This window comes from Ambystoma mexicanum, chromosome 4p, assembly GCF_040938575.1.
Source record: "Ambystoma mexicanum isolate Mex_15411 chromosome 4p, UKY_AmexF1_1, whole genome shotgun sequence".
NCBI classification, from domain to species: Eukaryota; Metazoa; Chordata; class Amphibia; order Caudata; family Ambystomatidae; genus Ambystoma; species Ambystoma mexicanum.
In genome coordinates, this window is record NC_090927.1 from 762,200,231 (window position 1) to 762,218,876 (window position 18,646).

General features: G+C 47.2%; 1 protein-coding gene across 1 annotated transcript in view; it reads right to left on the reverse strand.

The window, feature by feature from the left end:
* Positions 1 to 18,646, reverse strand: part of IBTK (inhibitor of Bruton tyrosine kinase) — a 1,971,965-nt gene that overhangs the window by 974,242 nt on the left and 979,077 nt on the right. Inside the window, exon 17 of the mRNA XM_069606314.1 lies at positions 6,170 to 6,271. Coding sequence (XP_069462415.1) covers positions 6,170 to 6,271 — 102 coding nt within the window. The remainder of the gene's footprint in view (positions 1 to 6,169; positions 6,272 to 18,646) is intronic.

The window sequence follows — 18,646 nt, forward strand, 5'->3', positions numbered from 1 at the left end:
GAGCGGGAGTCAGGATAGAGGATCCTCCATGCGTCGACCAGTGCAAGTCGGGAGAGAGATGACAGTGTAGTATAGGCTGCCTTGGTGAGTTAGCGGGGCCCGGATCTGTCAAGGTCCACATCAAAGATCGTATTAAAGTCACCCCCCAGAGAATAGGGACTAGGGGTAAGCCATCAAGAAGGGACGCGAGATGTGTATAAAATTCAGGGTCGTCAATTTTAGGACCATAAATATTCAGTAGGACCACCTCCCTGTTCTGAAGAGTGGCATGGAGTAGCACATATCTGCCCTGGGGGTCTATCTGTGAGGATATAAGAGCAAATTTAAGGCTCTTGTGGATAAGGGTCATGACCCCGCGACTTTGGGTAGAGTAGTAAGTAAAGTATCTTTGGGGGCCCCACATTTTGGCAAGTTTTACACATTGTTCAGGGCAGGCAAGTGTCTCTTGCAAAGAGTATTTTAGCCCCATGTCGTTCGGCCTGTAGCTGGAGTTGTCTCATTTTCTTAGAATTACCCAAACCCTGCACATTACAGCTCATGAAAGTTAGGTTATCTTCGGTTACCAGTGTAGAAATGTTCGTATCAGATCAATGTCTGATGGATCAATTTAGCAGCTCTGTAGCACCATCCGTTCAATGTTACCTCGTGCTCAGCCCACACTGCCATCGCCAAGCTTTTTTAACATAACACCCAACATATCCCACCCCCACCCACAACCCTGTCCCAAACAGAGGAATGATAACCCCGAAACCCATTAACCAAATCCAAACCAGTGGCATCAACGCCGGGGGGCCTGTGGGCCGGCCTGGTGGCAACGCTCCAGGCCGTAGGCAGTTCAGGATAAACATGGTGCCTAACAGTAACATCGTACTTAACTTGAAGAGGGTTTTGTACGCATGAGTGTGGCACGGCCGTGCAATGGTGAACAAATCTGATCTTGTTGAAGAGTAGTAGGATCATACATTTCTGGCTTAGAGAGGTAGCTGGTGCTGGCGACCTCTCGACAGAGTGGCTTGACAGGCGTAGAAATGTGGTTTAGGGAGAGGCTGAGCCAGGGAAGTGTTCGTCAATTAATCTGGAGGCCTCCTCTGGAATTGTAAAAAAATACACCTGGTTATAGAGTGTTCAATATGCAGCTTAGCGGGATACAGCATGGAGTATTTAACTCTGTGGTCTCTTAGCCTCTTTTTTACCGCCAGGAAGGTCTTACGCTCCCGCTGAACAGCTACTGAGAAATCAGGGTATAGGTGTATTCTTGCTCCTTACAACTGAAGTTTGCCCTTAATTCTTGCGGCCCTGAGGAGGGCATCACGGTCTCGGAAGTTCAGAACCCTAGCTATGATGGGGCGTGGAGGCGCGCCCGGTTTGGGTTTTGCTGTTAGGGCTCGGTGTGCTCTCCCTATCGCGAACTGTGGGGAGAGTTTTGGAGAATCGAGGAGCATCAGTAGTGTATGTTCGATCTAGTCCTCCATCGGCTCATTGACACCATCCTCGGGAACACCGATAATGCGGAGGTTATTTCGCCTCAATCGAGACTCAAGGTCCTCATTCTTCTTCTCGACCTCAAGGACTCGGTTGGAAAGCGTGGAGACCTCTGCACGCAGGGAGCCCAGATTATCCTCAGTGGAACTCACTCTTGTCTCGATCTCCGCCACCCGACCGTCAGTCCTCTCGATGTGTGCCTTGATGGAAGATATGGTGCCATTCATGTCGTCAAGCTTGGAATGGAGTGTGGTGAAGCCCTCGCAGATGAATTCCATCATGTTCTGAGAGTCTGGAGGGACAGATGATGTTGAGTTAGTTGGGGCCTGCTCCGGCACCTCCTCAGTCGATCTCGACTGAGTCTTTGCAAACATGTTAATGGAGCACTGCTTTTTCCCGGCTCCTTTGGTCATTGTGTCAATAACAAGACTTAAGAGGAATGAAGGAAGATTTATGGCACCCCAGGCAGTGTGAGAAGAGGCCCAGTAGGGTACAGAGCGTGGAAAGGCAATGCAGCGTACACTGCAGTGTACTCCTGTTGATCGCCCGGGGCACCGGTAGGATATTATATCCGCCTCTCCATTGAATTGGGGGCACCCGAGTATTGCAGGAGGTTGAACTGGTGTGCCTTGGCAGATGACACTTTTTGCATGGTGTACCCCAGGAGGGGGGGCCCAGAGGGTTAAGCAGGTGACCGAAGGGACCCAACGTCCATCCTCACGCGTTCACAGTAGATGTGGTTGCCAACGTAGACAGTGGGATCCCGGGCTACAACGGGGGAGCGGGGAGTGGAGCCTCAAGCCCCCACGTGCGTGAGTGATCTGGTGCAAATGTTGTTGGTCGCTGATGATTCAGTCACAGCGCCCCAGTTCCTCTACCCAGGAAGCAGCCAGCTCAAGGATCAGTAGTCCAGTTGTTTGGGGGTGGGGGCAGCGCCACCTCTCCTGTCTCATCAAATTGTGCGCGGTATGCGGTTCCCTATCAAGAGTCTGATGATAGTCACTCCTTAGATTAACTATAGTTTGTGAAATTTCGTGTGCATCAATGGGGGTGCGTGAGGTATTTATACCCCATGTACCTTATGGCCGCCGAGGTCCATGTATTTTACCTTTAACTGTCGGGGGAGCGCGGCACCTGGAATCAGTTGGTGCGCCGCGGCTGTCACGCTCACCTGGATTCCACGGGGGCGCCGAAGGAAGCTGGACTGCTGCGGTCTCCACCAGTGTGACTCGTAGCGAAGGGATGATCGACTGCACTTGCCCACTCAGTTTCGTCTTCCTGGCCCGCAAGAAGATTTTCCTGGAAGCAGTAAAGGGAATTAGCCGCCCGTGGTAGAGGGGTTAACACTAACACTATCTTCCCGAAAACATCTAGTATTCCCCTTCGTAAAGTCTCACCTTATAGTTAGGAAGGATGAACTCTCCATCCTGCGTTTAGAGTGCAGGGGCGCGTAGAACTTCAGTTACTTCACTGATCCGAAGGTATTTGCCAGAGTTCCAGACAAATAATGACTCCGAGGTAAGTTGTGTTTAAACCAAATGTATAGTTCTTTTAGAGTTCAAATGTCTGTTTATTCACTCATGCTGCTTTCCCCATGCAGCGTGGTCCGAGGAGAGAGTTTGCCTCGATGGATGAAGGTAGCGCCTTGGTAAGAGTCCGTTTGCACCACTGTTTAGCAAGTAATATTGTTCGAAGTGCGATTAACCAATAGTTCATTATCTTCATTGCAAGTGCGGCGCCTTTGCGAAAATGTCGAGCGTAGAATGGTGACCAGCGCTGCCTCGAGCGGTAATATGCCAATTAAGTATCTTGCGGTAAGTAAGTGAATGCCTTTGGCGGAACCCCGCTCACCTTGTTTGTTCTTGTTTTTTCAGATGCTGATGTTGCGAGCGACGATTCAACGGGCACCGCGTTGGGTCGTGAAGATGCTCTAATGATAGGTGAGTATGGCGCGGCGCGGCAGCTGGCAATGCGACGCGGTTGTTTTAAATGTTTTTTCCCTTTCTCACAGGTGCGGCTGCTCCAGGAGAAGATGATGACCAAATGGGAATCTTCCTGTTCTAACCTTCTCTTCTTCTTTCCTTTTCTCTAGGATCGGCTCCGGACACAAACAGGTGTAGCTGTAGACTGAATACTGGACTGCAGACACGGTGAGCGTTACGCTGCTGAGATGCAGAATAACGCGACGCGTGTGCTACTCTTCGGGCCTGGTTTAAATAGCATCAAAAAAGTAGTTCCCAGGTAAAGAGTTCCAGTACCACACCCAAGTAGTAAAATAGTTCCTACAGGAAAGTAGTCCCTTCATGGCCTCATGATGGCCTGTACGTGAGTTCTTTGCAGGATGACCTGCACAGTTTAAAGATGGCAATATGAGCCTGACGCCTATGGCGCCAGGACTGAACCCATAGAGCCCTTAGACAGGGTTTTGGGAATTCCTGGGTCTTCGTGGATGCCTGTTCCCTGGATAGATGGATCTGTTCCGGATGTCTCCAGGAGTCTGGGGGCAGGCATTGTGACAGCGGCTCAACCGCGTTCAACCGTGGCAGGAGTCAGCCCACCGCCGAAGCAGGAGTCAGCCCGCCTCCCAGAGAGGACGTCGGCACAGGTCACGGGGATCCCAGTCCGCCTCGGGTAACGTAGCTCTGTTGGCAGCGTCGGATCTCACCAGCGGGATGGGGCACCGGCACCCGCGTTATCTCCCTCGAGTCTCCGCTCCCAGGCAGCAGGGCAGGAAAGACCGTCCCCTGCTGGTTCCCTCGGGGTTAGTGGGGTGTGCGAGGATATGAGGCAGGTCGGCTCGCTTCCCATCCAGCGCCGGATTTGGCGCGCAACTTCACAGCCATTGGCGGATGGCCGCAGGAGTGCTCGATCCCCAGTTTCCCGGTACCGTTTCTGGGCAGGATTTGGACCGGGTGGTGCCCGAGCCAGCCGCTACCGAATCATAGCCATTAGGTTCACTGTAGAAAATGCAGAGGCACAGGATCAAAGAGCACGTAATCTGCCAGCTGAGGAGCTCACAGATCAATCGGCCATCTTGTTCGGCGGACCCAAAGCCAAAGCAATTTTGACCCGCAGAGCCATGAGAGGGTCAGCAACTACAGTATTAAAGGGAAGGAAGGTTTCCTTAGGGGGATCCTGCTCCAAGATTTCAGTGAGGTCATACTGGACCTATGAAACTTGAGGGAGGCACGATCCCCAGGCACTCTACAGCCCCTGCAATAATGTTTTGAAAGGGTGCATTGGCCTTACCAAAGGTCAAGGACTAGATGAATTCCAGTTTAGAAGTGGAATCCAAGAAGCCAGAGTTCCTAAGGTCAGAAGTCAGGCTGGCTATCCTTTTAGCCTGCCCATAGAAGTCCTACCTGACGTCCTCTCCTGCACCACCTGAGAGGGAATGAAAGTTATTGCGAATTCCGAAAAGCTTGAATTACAAAATAGCAAAGACCACTTTGCTGCATTTTGCATTTCAAGCTTTTTTCGGAAATAGCGCAATTCTCCCCCACTTTCTCTTCCATGCATGCAGGGGACACCCCTGCAACCCCCGAACCTGAAAGTAGCTAACTAGGGGAGTTGAGGCCCCCCCCCCGTCACTGCAATCTCCCACTCACCTAGTTCGGTATTTTCGGGTCCCATCTTTTTTACCTATGCCGAATGCGACCAAGACTTGCATTCTGTATTTTACATTTCATCTTTTGGTGCAAACCCCTGAGAGGTACCAGTGCTTACACAATAGGTTTGAGGCTTCTGTACCAGAAGGCAGAGCTGAGCAGCATGGAAACAGTCTCAATGCCCAAGCTCTGTGAGAGTGTTGTGCCTTGCTGAAGAGGGTACTCTGTCAGTTTGAGAAGTTCTTCTGCCTAACCACTGACTGTGGGGGGATTAAGTGGTGAGGAATAGTATCTTAAAAGTTACTAACACTTAGAAAGTCCATACCGTCCGTAGAAGGGAAAGGGGGATGGTGTTTTTTACAGGATGAATAAGAATGGAAATTGGAAGAGGAGTCACTGGGAGAGCAAGACCAGCAGCACTGCTACTTTTTAAATAAGATTTCTCACTCCTCAACGACACAAGACTTCTCTGCCTTTTTTGACCTTCTGGGTCGAGTAAGGCCTTCCCTTTAAAGGAGAAAGCTCCAATGAAGGCATGGACTTGGATGGAGTCTTCCAAGAACTTGTGTAGAATGGTGAAGAGTTTAGAGGCATGCTTCCTTGGGGACTCCAATGCATAGACTGGCAAGAACCACACTTCTTAGTGTCATGGCCAGGAGTTCGGCACCAAAGGCAGCACTTATGCAGAACGGAAATAGATTTTCATCAGTCCTTCAAACCGATATCTTCGACAGAGGCCATGGCAGTACAAGCAAAGTGGTACATTGCAAAGCACTGTGCAGACAGAAAAAACAATGGGGTCATGGGGCAAAGACAGCTCTATAGGCACCACCCATGTGGTCACATCCAGAGCCATTGGCACCAATGACGCATAGCAAAGCCACAGTGCGCACTGTGGTGGCTGAATAATCTTTGCACCTGGTGATTTCTAAGATGAGGAATCTTTGAAAGGAAGGAATCAATTAGAAAGTTAATGTACACATGTCGAAGAAAGCATGAAAGAGAAAAATGTGTTTTTAAGCAAGTATATCAATGAATACATTTTCATTCATTTATTAAATAGCTGGGAAATAACTCACATTTTTCTGCAATGGCAACTTCACATATTTCCTTCAGTCGAGCAATGAGCAGCTGATCCGCAACCACAAGAACATTACAAATAAATTCAACATTTTCAGACTCTGGAATATAAAAAAAAAGAAAGAAATGCATTAACTTAGAATGAGAAAAATCAATTTGTGGTACACACTCGAATACCCTGACAATTACCTCCTTTGCCCATGCAAGATACAAACATCCTTTCAGGGCGAGGTGAGGTGTCAGTAATGCGAGGCGGACAACTTTTTGATGATCAACATGCGCCATTTTATTTTAAAAAGAAATATGATCAAAATGCCTCACTATCCCTACTCTGCTGAGGATTTCCCTGCCTATCCAAAGCTAAGGGGAAACACTAACAAAGGATAACAGGCACCAACACTAAGCAACAAATGCACAAAGAAAATATATGGCAATACAACATAAGATGAACCATATTCAAAGTCTCTGAATAACCTAATGTCCTGGGCGATTTCCGTTCCCCAGTATTCAAGGTCAATTCGGTTAGTGTTCAACGAAAGAAAGAAATGTCTCCAATCAGTTCTTGATGTTTCAAAGTCAATGTAAAAGTGTGTTAACCAAAGTTCCAATTATGGCAAATCTCTTCTCCTTAGTGATATATCCACTTTCCAAAATAACACCAATGGTAATCCCAACCACAATGCTTGATCACCTCTTCAAGAAAACTTGCCACAGTTCAAAAGAAATGTTACATCCACAACTGCCAGAGATACACAGTTCTTGGTTAACAGTTAGTATGTTCTTAATTACCATTTTAGAGGTTACAATGGTATATTTGTCAGGATGACCTCTCAGTGCTGCTGCTTCCATTTCAAACACTTGACTTCTACTTGATTTACTATGAGAACAGTTACCTTGGTCTCACAATGCTCCACTTTTAGACTACTACAATGTTGCATCCACTGACAGACAACCAGATATACCACCACAGCTTCAGTACTTTGGACTACTACCACAGCTTCAGTGATTTTTGCTTCTAGATGGGCTTCAGCAAGATACTCTTCAAAATACTTCAACAACTTCAAGTAGGCAAGGCACTCTTCCTCTGAATAACGCTATTCAAAAGGGTCAGCCCTCTTTGTCTGTCTTGTCTATCTGCCACAATAACAACCTGGGTTTGCCTTTAAGACTCACATCTCTTGGTCTTCCACAGTCTCTGGCACGACAGGTTACATCAACTTCAGAATAGTCTTTACAAGCAGTCAGTTTCCCTTCCCCAACGTTACCTGCAACTTTCTGCCAGTTATCAGCCCAAGTAATTACCCAGAAATCTTGGTGCCACTCTCTCAGCTTCAGGTAATGCTTGCACACTTGTATCGTAGGCCAATTAAAGTACTATGAACTTCACAGTACAGTTAGATTGCTCTTGAACTCTGAGAAAGGCTGGTTTCAATGTTAATGTGTGGAGACTCTTGGCTTGGGCAATGCTTTTTCTTTTCTTCAATTGCAAATACAGTTTTAACTTCTTATAAATGAAAGGTTTGCTGCTTAAAAGTAAAGAATAGAGTTTAGTCTTTCTTTAGAAATCACAATTAGGCACACACAACCACTTCTTAATGTAGTTTTTAAAGTTTACAAATTGGTATTGAATTGTACTCCAATGTTAAAAGTGAAGGATGGAATTCAGTCCACCTTTGGGAATCACAATTGTGTACAAGCAACCACTCCTTGATGTAGTTTTCACAAGTTTTAACAATTGTATTATCAAGGTTAGGTATTCGGTAATGGCCTTCCCAACGTTCACTTTCCTTAATTAGTGACACGCGACCACTCCTTCAGGCAGTAACAGTCTTTTAAAGATGGAACAATGGGTTTAAGCAGCGTTAGCTTCTCACGCGAATAAAATAACTGTCACGTTATACGCGAGTGCTACATTTCCTATTGTTCGGGTACTTCAGCTTCAACTAACAACTTTTACTCACTTTAAATCTTTTGCGAGTGAACAGGGAATTGGATACTGTTACGGGCAGTGCTCGTGCAAGGTGTCAGAATTGTGCTTCACTCACCGGCTTCTTTGACACTTTCTTTGCGGGTCACACTGCTTCCATGCCTTCTGCCACAACTTTTACTGCTTCTGGCTTCTTAGGGACCCACACCCTTCCTCTGCGAAGTTGACTATGATCCGACCATACGTTTATGGAGCCCCTCACGCTCCTGAGACCCACAGCTTGACAACGGCTCCTTGCGTCGGTCTCCAGCACTTTCTCTGCACTGCAACTACAGCAATCAGGCTCATATGGGGAAAGACACCTGTCCTGCACGCCTTCCGCTCCACAGCCTCTGTCCTTCAGAGTTTGGGGGAAAAGGACCCTCTCCGGACAAGCAGGTGAAATCTTTCTCCATGTTCCAGCGTCCCTCTTGTTCTCCCACTTCAGCTTGGTTTGCCAGCCTTGTGCCTTCTTCCATCTGGTTCTACTTCTACAACTCTTATTCCAGTCACAGTTCCAGCTCCTTTCTCTCCTTTCAATTGCCTGCGCCTGAGGGGCTCTTTTATGATTCCCAGGTTCTCTCAGGTGTGGGCTGTTAGGCTTAATAATTGCATGACTGATGTCTTCTTCCTCGTCCCAGTACTTATGGGATTATGGGACTTGTAGTTCCCTTCAGCAAAGTTAGCTCTTAATAATTGACTTACTTTTAAGGGTAGATTTATTTTCCTTAAACTCATTAAAATATGGATTGTTAGAGTTGGTTGTTACAGAGGAAGATATTGAATTTAAGGCACTTTCTCAAGATCCTTTTACATTATACCTTTAGGAGTAAGGAGGGTATTTATTCTCAAAAGAGTTTTTATAAAGCTTGCTCAGATTTAACAGAACTTGTACTCCGGGTTTACAGATCTTATGTGTGGGTCAGAGACATTAGAATGGCAATATGCCATTACCTGTTTTGGCAACCCAGAAAGGCACTTCCGTTCAGAAGACAAATACTGCAGGTTCTCCTCACCACCCTGGGCCCTGTCTGCTCCCAGGTGATCCTCCCGCAGTACACCACCCCCAAGGTCAGGATCTGGAAGAGTCTGCCTTTCCCTGACCACCTGGGAGGAGACTTTAGGCAGGGTTTCAGTAAGGGATCCGTAGGATTCTTCACAGTGCCTCTGTCCGAACCCTCAAACATATGTTGGGTGCCTCACTACTAGTTTCCGAAATAGCTAGCTACCCCAAAGTACTGAGGATAAAGGCCAATACATTGGCATTGGTAAAAGGGGTTAGAGTATTTCAGGAGGGAGTGGGGGGCATAGGGGTGTTTAAGTGTCAGTCCTACCTCTGAGGATACTGGCAGTTAAGAGGGCCCTGATTCCTGCCCACCCCTTCCCCCTTGTGCCAGTCTGTTTCTGAGCATTCCACAATTGTCTCAAATCATGCCTCTGACACCAAATGCTTGCAAGTCACTTTTGGTTCAGCAAGTTTGCCATAGAACAGCCATAACAGACGAGAGCAAGACATTACCAGAGATATCCACACTTTCCGAGATGCAGAGGACAGAGACATGCATTATAGAAATCAACCCTCTAGAAATGGTAACACTGGCAGCATGAGCCAGCAGAGAGAACACCGGCGGAGCCAGCCAAACGCAGTAACTATCTGAGCTACAAAATGCTCCCCAACACTGAGCACGACCCAGCGACACTAGCGCTCTAGCCCCTAAACAACCAGGGACTAAAACCAGTATTAAAACACCCGTACACATGGAACTTACCATCAGGGCAGAAAAACACTGGCCCCCCAAGCACAAGCTTGAGCACTTCCCTGTTCAGGCAACAATTGCTGATCCGCAGCGGACCAGAGTAGGAAAAGTAGATGGGGCTATGTCCCATTTGACTAAACTTGCCATCAGACCATCTATCCTGGGCAGGGAAGACAGAACCAGATTGGCCAGATATCTCCTCCCATGTGGCCAGGGGATGGCAGTTGCAACCTGATCCTGACCCTGGGGGTGGTATTATGAAGAAGGATCACATTGGAGGAGATGGCTGTAGAAGGAAGGTTGTGACCACATCAGGAGAGATGCAATACTCCTCTCTTTCTGAGGAAGAAACCCTCATAATCCCTAAAATCCTGGTGGCTTGTCACTATACACATCCCTCTCATACATTTCAAAAAACCATTCCTGTAGAACACTCTAGGCAGAATACCATTCATGCTTCATATACACAACACCCACCTAACATCTCCTATCTCTGATGTTTTTGTTTCAAACAAAGATATAAAACAATATCACTAAAAGTTCCAGAAACCCTATGGACTCCATCTGCCAGTTGCTTGTGGGTGTTTCCGGAGTATGTCTATTGCAGGGATCTTACCTTTTACATGAAGCTTCCTATATAGCTTCAGTTTTCCAGTTTTTCATTGCTTCCAATGACTGGAGGCCTAGCTCGTGCCGAATATGCGGGGCCAAAAAAGCTGCAGGGAGTGCTAACATTTTCCTCCATATGAGCTCTTCGAGCATGTTCCAAATATCTTTGGTTGCATTGAGCATAGTTTCTGCTCCATAAGTTAGAATTGCCATGATTTTCTGTGTGTAGAATGCCACGACAGGTAAAAGGGAGTATCTCCCGTATTTGTTGTGAATTATCTTTCCTTGACGTGCCAGGCAAAATGCTTTCTCTTATCTAAATTAAAACCTACCTATGATCAGTTGTGCAGTTTTCACCACTTGTGCAGCACAAAGACATGCTAACGCTCTAGCTCCATTTATTATTCTTTAGACCATTAACCACTAGTTAGAGTAGGGTAAGTTGTGAAGTCCTTGAGAGAGTTTAGATAGAGAAGGGAATCTGCCTTTATGTCCTCATCCCTAGTATATGTCAACCCTCGGACAGTAGGGGATCAACAATCACCATCTACTGACTCAGGACCAGGGTAAGGGTGGAAATGCTTTTCAAGAGAGAAACAGCCATAGGGCCTATGGAAAAATCTATAAAAACAGTTGAACATTCTGAGTCTTGGGAGTTCATTCATGTGCCATATGTGACAACTGTAATGGCCATGGTTGATCTGGGATGTGAAAGGAGTCCACCTTTACACCAGCTCCCTGGTAGACCACCTGACAATGAGCAAATGTCCCAATCAGGAAATCGCTCTTCCCGCTATGTAAGGTACAGGCTATCACCCAGGAATATACCCAGAGGGGAGAAGTGGGCACGCTTAAAAAGGCAGCCAGCCTAGTCAACCTTTTTCAGTCCTGAGGAGAGTTTTGGCAGAAAGAAAGCAGTAGACCTGGGGGGAGGGAGGAGAGGGGGTTCTGGGTGAAGGAAGGCACATTAAAAGAAGATTGTGCAAAAGCAGGATGCTGCATGTAGTAAGCACTCGTGAATGATAAGGTGGGAGAAGCATGGAAAAGTAAATAAGGATTGAGCTTGTTAGAGAGGGACAAAGAAGAGAATAGTGGCAAAGTGAATCAGCAGGCAACTTTGGATTGTTTAAAGAGAAGGGAAGAGATTGTTTAGGGAGAAAAGCATGAAAGGGACACACTTGGGGATAGAAAAAGGGGTACCATCTAGGAAGTGAGTAAGATTGTGAAACAGAGGGAAACTGTTTGGAGAGAGTAGAAGAGACGGCGGGAAAAGAGTCAAAAGTGTACCGCATTAGAGAGAGACACGAGGGGCCTTTTGCAAAGAGAATAGCAGTAGGCAAGAGAACGTGATCACACTAGACAGTGTATTAGGGAGACAACAGAAAAGAATACTTTGGAGTCAAAGGAGGAGGTGAAAGAGGGTTAGTACTAGAAAGCTTGATCGAGTGAGACAGTGGGCATCAAGAGGAAGAGAGTAGTTGGGAAGAGAAAGCCACAAGACCGCTTATAAGAGGAGTGAGCAGGTAGTTGAAAAGCTAGAAGAAAAACCACTGGAGAGGCTATTGTGGGAGACACCAGCAAGAGGGAAAGAGTATGCAGGATAATGAAGACAAGCACTATTCTTAAAGGTGAGGAGAAAGCTAAATGGCTAAAGAGGGGGATACACTCTAACCATTTGGGAAGAATAGTTACTGAAAAGAACAATGGTTTAAAGAGAAAATACAGAGAGGCGGTTTGTTAGAACCAGTTTGGTCCAAGGGAGATTGAAAAAGCAGATCAAAGTTTGAGACCAATTCTTATGCCAGGAAGCCAAAAGCCACCAGGGCCACGAAACCTTCCTGCAAGCAGAGCCCTAAAAAATAAGTGGGTAAGTACATCCAGTTTCGTCCTTCTGGGATAACTGTTATAAAGAGAGGCATTAAGAAGAGATCTGGCTGAAGCCCACAGTGTTAGTCTACCTGAGAGCATGAGAGGACAAACTGTGTGTCAAGGCGAGGGTCAAAGGATACAACCATCTTCTTTCACAATTATGACTAGAGGAGAGGAGAAGAAATTACTTGACTCATGGTAATGTTCTTTCTGGTGGAAGTTTCTCCCATGGATTCCTCATCTACGATATCCCTATCCCAGTGCATCTGTTCTCCGGAAACCTTTCCGCCTCCAGGGGGCACAACACGGCTCCACCGACGCCTCTATGCTCCACACGCCAGACACAACATCAGGTTCAGTATACATAGCGCTGCTGCAGCCCGTGACCTCAGTTCTAACCTTTTTCCATAGCACTGTGAAGCTGAGGGACCATAGAACCAATGGTGTACTAGGTTCCCGCAAAGAGGGGCAAGTAGGAAGGGTGATGAGGAATCCGTGAGAGGAACATCCATCAAAAACAACATTACCAAAAGGTAAGTCATTTGTTCTTCTAGAGGATTTTTTTTCTCTCACAGTTTCCTCATTTATGATAGACTCCCAAAGCAGTATGTAAATCTAGAGGAGGGAGGAAGCAAGATCACCACCGAAACCAGAAAACTCTGGAGGACTGACCCTCCTGGCCCAGAAAGGAATCCTACCAGTAATGCTTAGCAAACGTGTGCAAAGATTGGCATTCTGCGGTCTGGCAAATATCCAGGACATTGACTCCCCTCTGCAGGGAAGAGGTGGCAGCCACTCCTCTGTTAGATTGAGCCCCAAGACCCTCAGGAGGCACATTGTTAGCAGCCAGATTGTAGCATTCTAAGATGCAGAGAATGATTTCTGAACAGGATTTGTTTGGGCACAGCCATGACAGCACGAGCACCAGCAACCAAAGAAGACTCGCGAGACTCCACAGCAGACCACAGTCCACTCCCCATTCGTCCATGACCACCATCACGTGGGGCCAAGGCTGGCCAAACAGCACACTGCAAGTTGTCTCGCACGGCACACCAGACAAGATCCTGAGCCACCTCATTCGAGACCTGTAAAAGGTCCTACATGTGGCCCTGAAACTGCGACTATTGTCAACGGAGAAACCACTGAAGTCATCTCATTCGCAGCCTCGCCTAAGGTACCACTAGGATGCAGGAGGCATGAGGACCAGGAAAGCTAAGGCCGGGAGACATTGGCCATCTGAAAGATGTTTGCCACTCAGGTCCATGGGCGCGAAAGCCCTGCCCAGGCGAGTGTGCAAGATTGCTCCAATGAACTGGAAAGACTGGCATGGCGAAGTTCATGGAAAAGCACAGGCAGTGCAATAGAGTGCAAGTGTGGAGTAGATGCTCCAACACTAAATCCGGGAAGCGAGCTTGGACGAGCCAGTCGTTCCAGGTAGGGAAATACATGAATGCCCTCCCTCCTGAGGCAAGCTGCTACCACTGCCAGCAACTTTGTGAAAACCATGGGGGCTGAGGAAAGACCGAACGACAGGACCTTGAACTGATAAAAGTGTAGACCCACCACGAACCTTAGGTACATGATGTGCTTTCGATGAATCGGCACATGGAAGTAGGTGACCCTGACGGACCAGAGAAACTCATCAGTCCTGTAGATCAAGGGCTAGAGTAACCATCTTGAACTTGCCCTTGCATAGGAACAAGTTTAGCAGCCGTAGATCCAGAAGGCACAAGCCTCCATCCATCTTCGGCACTAGAAAATAGTTTGGAATGTGGAAATAGCTTCACTGCACTTTTCGACAGAAACTGACAGACCTACTCCAGGAGAGGGTAGGGGGGTTATTGAGACAATGGGATGGCTAGAGGGCTGTGGTCTGGGGGACGCTGAAGATATGGGAGGCAATATTCCTGTCGGATGACCTGAAAGGCCCAACCGTGGGATGTGGTCTTCAAACATTGTGGGCTGAGCAAGGAAATCCTCCACCGCACCAGTGACTGGCAAAGCCATGACAGGTTTGGTGCCCTGGGGTGCAGCACAGATAGCAGCTGCTGCAATTGCACCCCACCCCGGCTGGGTATCACTTCCTCTGCCTCTCTGGAAGCGCCAGCCTTGCCCTCTTCCTGGGGCAGACTGACATGACCCCTCGGGGCAAAGCAGCGAAAAAATCTGCACCGAGATGGCTGTGTGGAAAGCTGCTGCACCGCTAGCATTACGAATTTAGCAGTCCCCTAAGATGAATAAACCTTCTGGAGGGCATCATCAGCCTTAGCTCCAAAAAATGTCTGGCCGTCGGAAAGCATGTCCAACAGCCTGGTCTGGACATCAGCTGCAAACTCTGATGTCTTCAACCATGAGTGTTGCCTAACCACTGTGCTAGTGGCAATGGACCTGTCGACACAGTCTGTCGTGTCACGTCGTGCAGCTTCAGGAGTGCAATCTCCTTGTTCGCAGAGACAAGAGGACAGGGAACTGTCCCTCTCCCTATGGAACATACTCAGCCCCATTGGTCAATGCTCTCCAGTGGCTGAAGGAGAACTTCTCCATGGTGCAAGAGGCATTCATGGTCCGCAGTGCAAGACTGCCCAATGCAAACAGCTTCTTGCTCCATGCATCGAACCTCATACTCTCCCTGTCCGATGGAAGGACAGGAAGGTAGAAATCTTCAGGCTAGCCATCGTGGCTTGAACCACAAAGCTTTCAGGGAAAGCATGGGAGGAAAAAAAAGCCAGATCTTACAGAGCAGGACAGTGCTTCATCACCATAACCCTGCCAATTCCGGGAAGAGAAGCAGGTTTCTCCCACACTTCCAATACAAGGGCCTTCACTGCCTATTTTTTGGCAGTATCATCCAGAATATGACAAAGTTCATCCTGAACCTTGGACCTGGACGGTGCGGATGGCCCCAGAGTACTGGCCACTTTACCCATCAAGCGCTGGAATGCGGCTTGAGGCTTTCCTGGGGTGGGAGCTGGCAAAATGTTCATCTCTTGGGAGGTGTTGAGGCCACTGACCATCTGCAGGTCCCATGGCAGCCCCAGCACATCCTCACCTTCCCTGTAGAATTCTTCTGGGAAGTCCCTCATCTCCCTAGAATCCATAGGATCCAGCCCAAAGGGGACCTGGTCACCATCTACATCAAAGATGTCGTACATCTTTGACATGAAGGCATATTCTCGCTTAGCCACGGTGCCCAGGATGCTGGTCGGTACCAATAGAGCACCGCTTCTCTCTGGCCCAGGCCCGAGTACTTAGGCGTGCTACAGTGGTCCCCAGAGGGTACACTGTAAGGAAGGACACCGACACAAGAGATACAATTTCAAAACCTTTATTAAATTTGTGGGGTTTGGAAAAACTCCTACTTTGTCCTATAGCTATCATGGGGGTAGTCTCTACCATCACATAATAAAGAAAACACAGTCCTAGTCAGTCTGTCAAATCAAAATGGGCTATACTAACAAAACCTAATCCCTGCCCTCTCTCTTATACAAAAAGTGTGTAAAGGAGAATATGTATGCAAAGAAAAGTCAGTGTTATAACAAAGAATCAAGATGGCTGAATCAGCTTTCCTTCCCACGCTGAACAGCACGGAATAAAGCAGCCCCCCATAGGCAAGATGACACAATCTGGCTCAGGTTATCAAGAAGCAGTTCAAAACATGGATCGAGGCCTGCTTGGCTTTCCACATTAAAGTCATTGGTTTTCTAGTACACCAAAGTTCTTTAACAGTTCAATAAAAAGTTCACATAGGTCTTCCTCTGTCAAGCTCAGACCTCTTAAAGCAAAATGTCTCCTCTGTCGGGATCGGACCTCAAAGCAAAAAGTACTTGATTCAACGTAGATCTCCCTCAGCCAGGCTCAGAACTCTCAATCACAGCAATTGCAGGGGTTCACTGCCCCAAGCTTTATTCACATTCGTTAGGGGCTCCCTTCCCCTAACATATTTCACATTCCAGGTCTCCCTCAGTCGGGCTCAAACCTTTCACTAATGTCGAAGACTTTTGAATGTGTGAGGCTGTTACTATGGACCTCGGCAGGACCACTTCGACTTTCACTTCCGTGCACACTCTTGTGTTAGTTGCCCCAGTGTGTCTTGGTCTGGGTAGATCGATGTCATAAGCACAAAAGTTCAATGTTCACCTTTTTATTTATTTTGACATTTGTATAGCGCACCAAAGGCATCTAGGTGCTTTTGCTTAAGATGGTTGGTTACAAAGGTTGCTTACATTGTACATCTTGCAAGAGGATACAGTCATACAGAGTAGTATGCAGGCTTGGTTACAGTGGTTGTATCATGCAGTTAGGTTACATCAGATTAATATGTGCTGGAGAGGCACCGTTTCGAATACAGATAGGTTTGGACGTAGTTGTTACCGCTCTGTGGGGTTGTGGGGGCATATAAGGGATGGGCGCTGAGGTACTCCGACCTGTCTTGAGAAAAGAGCCAAGTTTTGAGGTTTTTTCGTAAGGACCAGAGGGAGGGGTCTGTTCTCAGGGCCAGCGGCATGGAGTTCAATTGTTTTGCTGCAATCACAGGGAAGCTGGATTCTCCAGCTTTTTGCCGTCTGAATCTTGGGATGACCAAGAGGCAGAAATAGGCTGATCGGGTGGGTGTTTTAGACTGTGTTTTGGAGATTTGTCTGGCAAGATAGATCAGTGTACTATTTGACAGGCATTTGTGAGTTAGTGATAGAGTTGTAAAGGTGATGCGATCCAAAACCAGCAGCTAGTGGATATTTTGTCTGGCCGAGGATAGATGTTCTTTTTTTGGGATATTGAGTGCAGCTCTAACAGCATTATTCTGGACTATTTGTAGTTTATTGATGTTTCGGGCGCTGGAGCCTGCAAAAAGGGCATTGTAGTAATCAATCCTGGACAGAATGAGGGCTCTGGCGAGGGTGATGCAGTTGTCAGTGGACAAGAAGGGTCTACTGGCTTTGATTAATTTGGCAGTGTAGGCAGCTGCCGTCGCAACAGCAGTGGTGTGTTTTGTTAGGGAGAGTGAGGAGTCTAGGTATACTCCTGATGTTTTTACCTCTTTTGCTACTTTGATGATGTTATTGTCAATTATGAAAGCTGTAGGAATGAGTTAGTTTATTAAGCTTAGCTTCACTGCCAATGACGAGTAGTTCAATTTTCTTGTCGTTAAGACAGAGCTTGTGTTGTGCCATCCAGCTTTGGATGGTCAGGTACATTTTATTAAGTAAGTTTGAGTCTGTGTCATGGTTTCCTGTGATGGTTAGGAGTATTTGGGTGTTGTCCGCATAATTGGTGTAGGTGACTCCCAAGTTGTCAAGTAGTTTGAAAAGAGGCTTGGAGAACACATTGTACAGTGTTGGCGAAACACAGGAGCCCTGGGGCACGTCACCAGTGATTGGGGCTGGGGGGACAGCCACAGATGTAGAGAAGACTCATGGTTCAATTGGATAGGAAAGATTCGATCCATTTTATAGTGTTGGTCGAGAAGTTGGCAGCTAGGGCCAGGTGTTGGAAAAGTATCTTGTGGTTTACCAGGTCAAAGGCTGCAGATAAGTCAAGTAGGAGGAGAATGGCTATGTTGCCTTTGTCTTTGATATGGTCCATTTGGATTTTGAGGTCTAATAGGGCAGTTTCTGCTCCATGATCGGGTCAGAAGCCTGTGGCACAGACCGAGGAGGTTGTGGGTTTCCAGATATTTTTTAATTTGCATGTAAGCAACTCAAGTATTTTCAGGAGGAAGGCAACTGTTGTGATGCGGCAGTAGTTGGTCGGGACATTCGGGTCCAGTGTAGGTTTTTTGGCAGTGGGATTACCCAGGATTCTTTCAGGTCTTCTGGGACTTTAATGGATGAGAAGGAGTTGTTAATCAAGGCTGTGATGAACGGATTGAGCTCGTTGGTGAAGTCTTTGATAAGAGAGGCTGGGCAGACATCTCCTTGGCATTTTGTGGGCTTCAGGCCTTTGATGATTTTGGTAGTTTTGACAGTGGTAACAGGGGTGAATTTGAATCTGGGAGCGGACAATGATGGTATAAGGGGCCGGTCTATGGTTTGGGCAGATTTGGAGAGTTAATTTTTTGGTGTTGATTTTGTTTTGGAGTAAGGCAATTTTGCTGATGAGGGCATTTTGAATGCTTAGGCACCATGGTTGATCTTTGATGCAGTGGTCAGGGGATGGGGCTGGATTATTCTAGTTCACATAGTATGGAGAACAGCTCTCTAGTACCAGAGTTAGCATTTCGTTGATTATCCTATTGTAAAATGTGTCTTTCAATTGTATGGTGGCTTGTTTGTATTCTG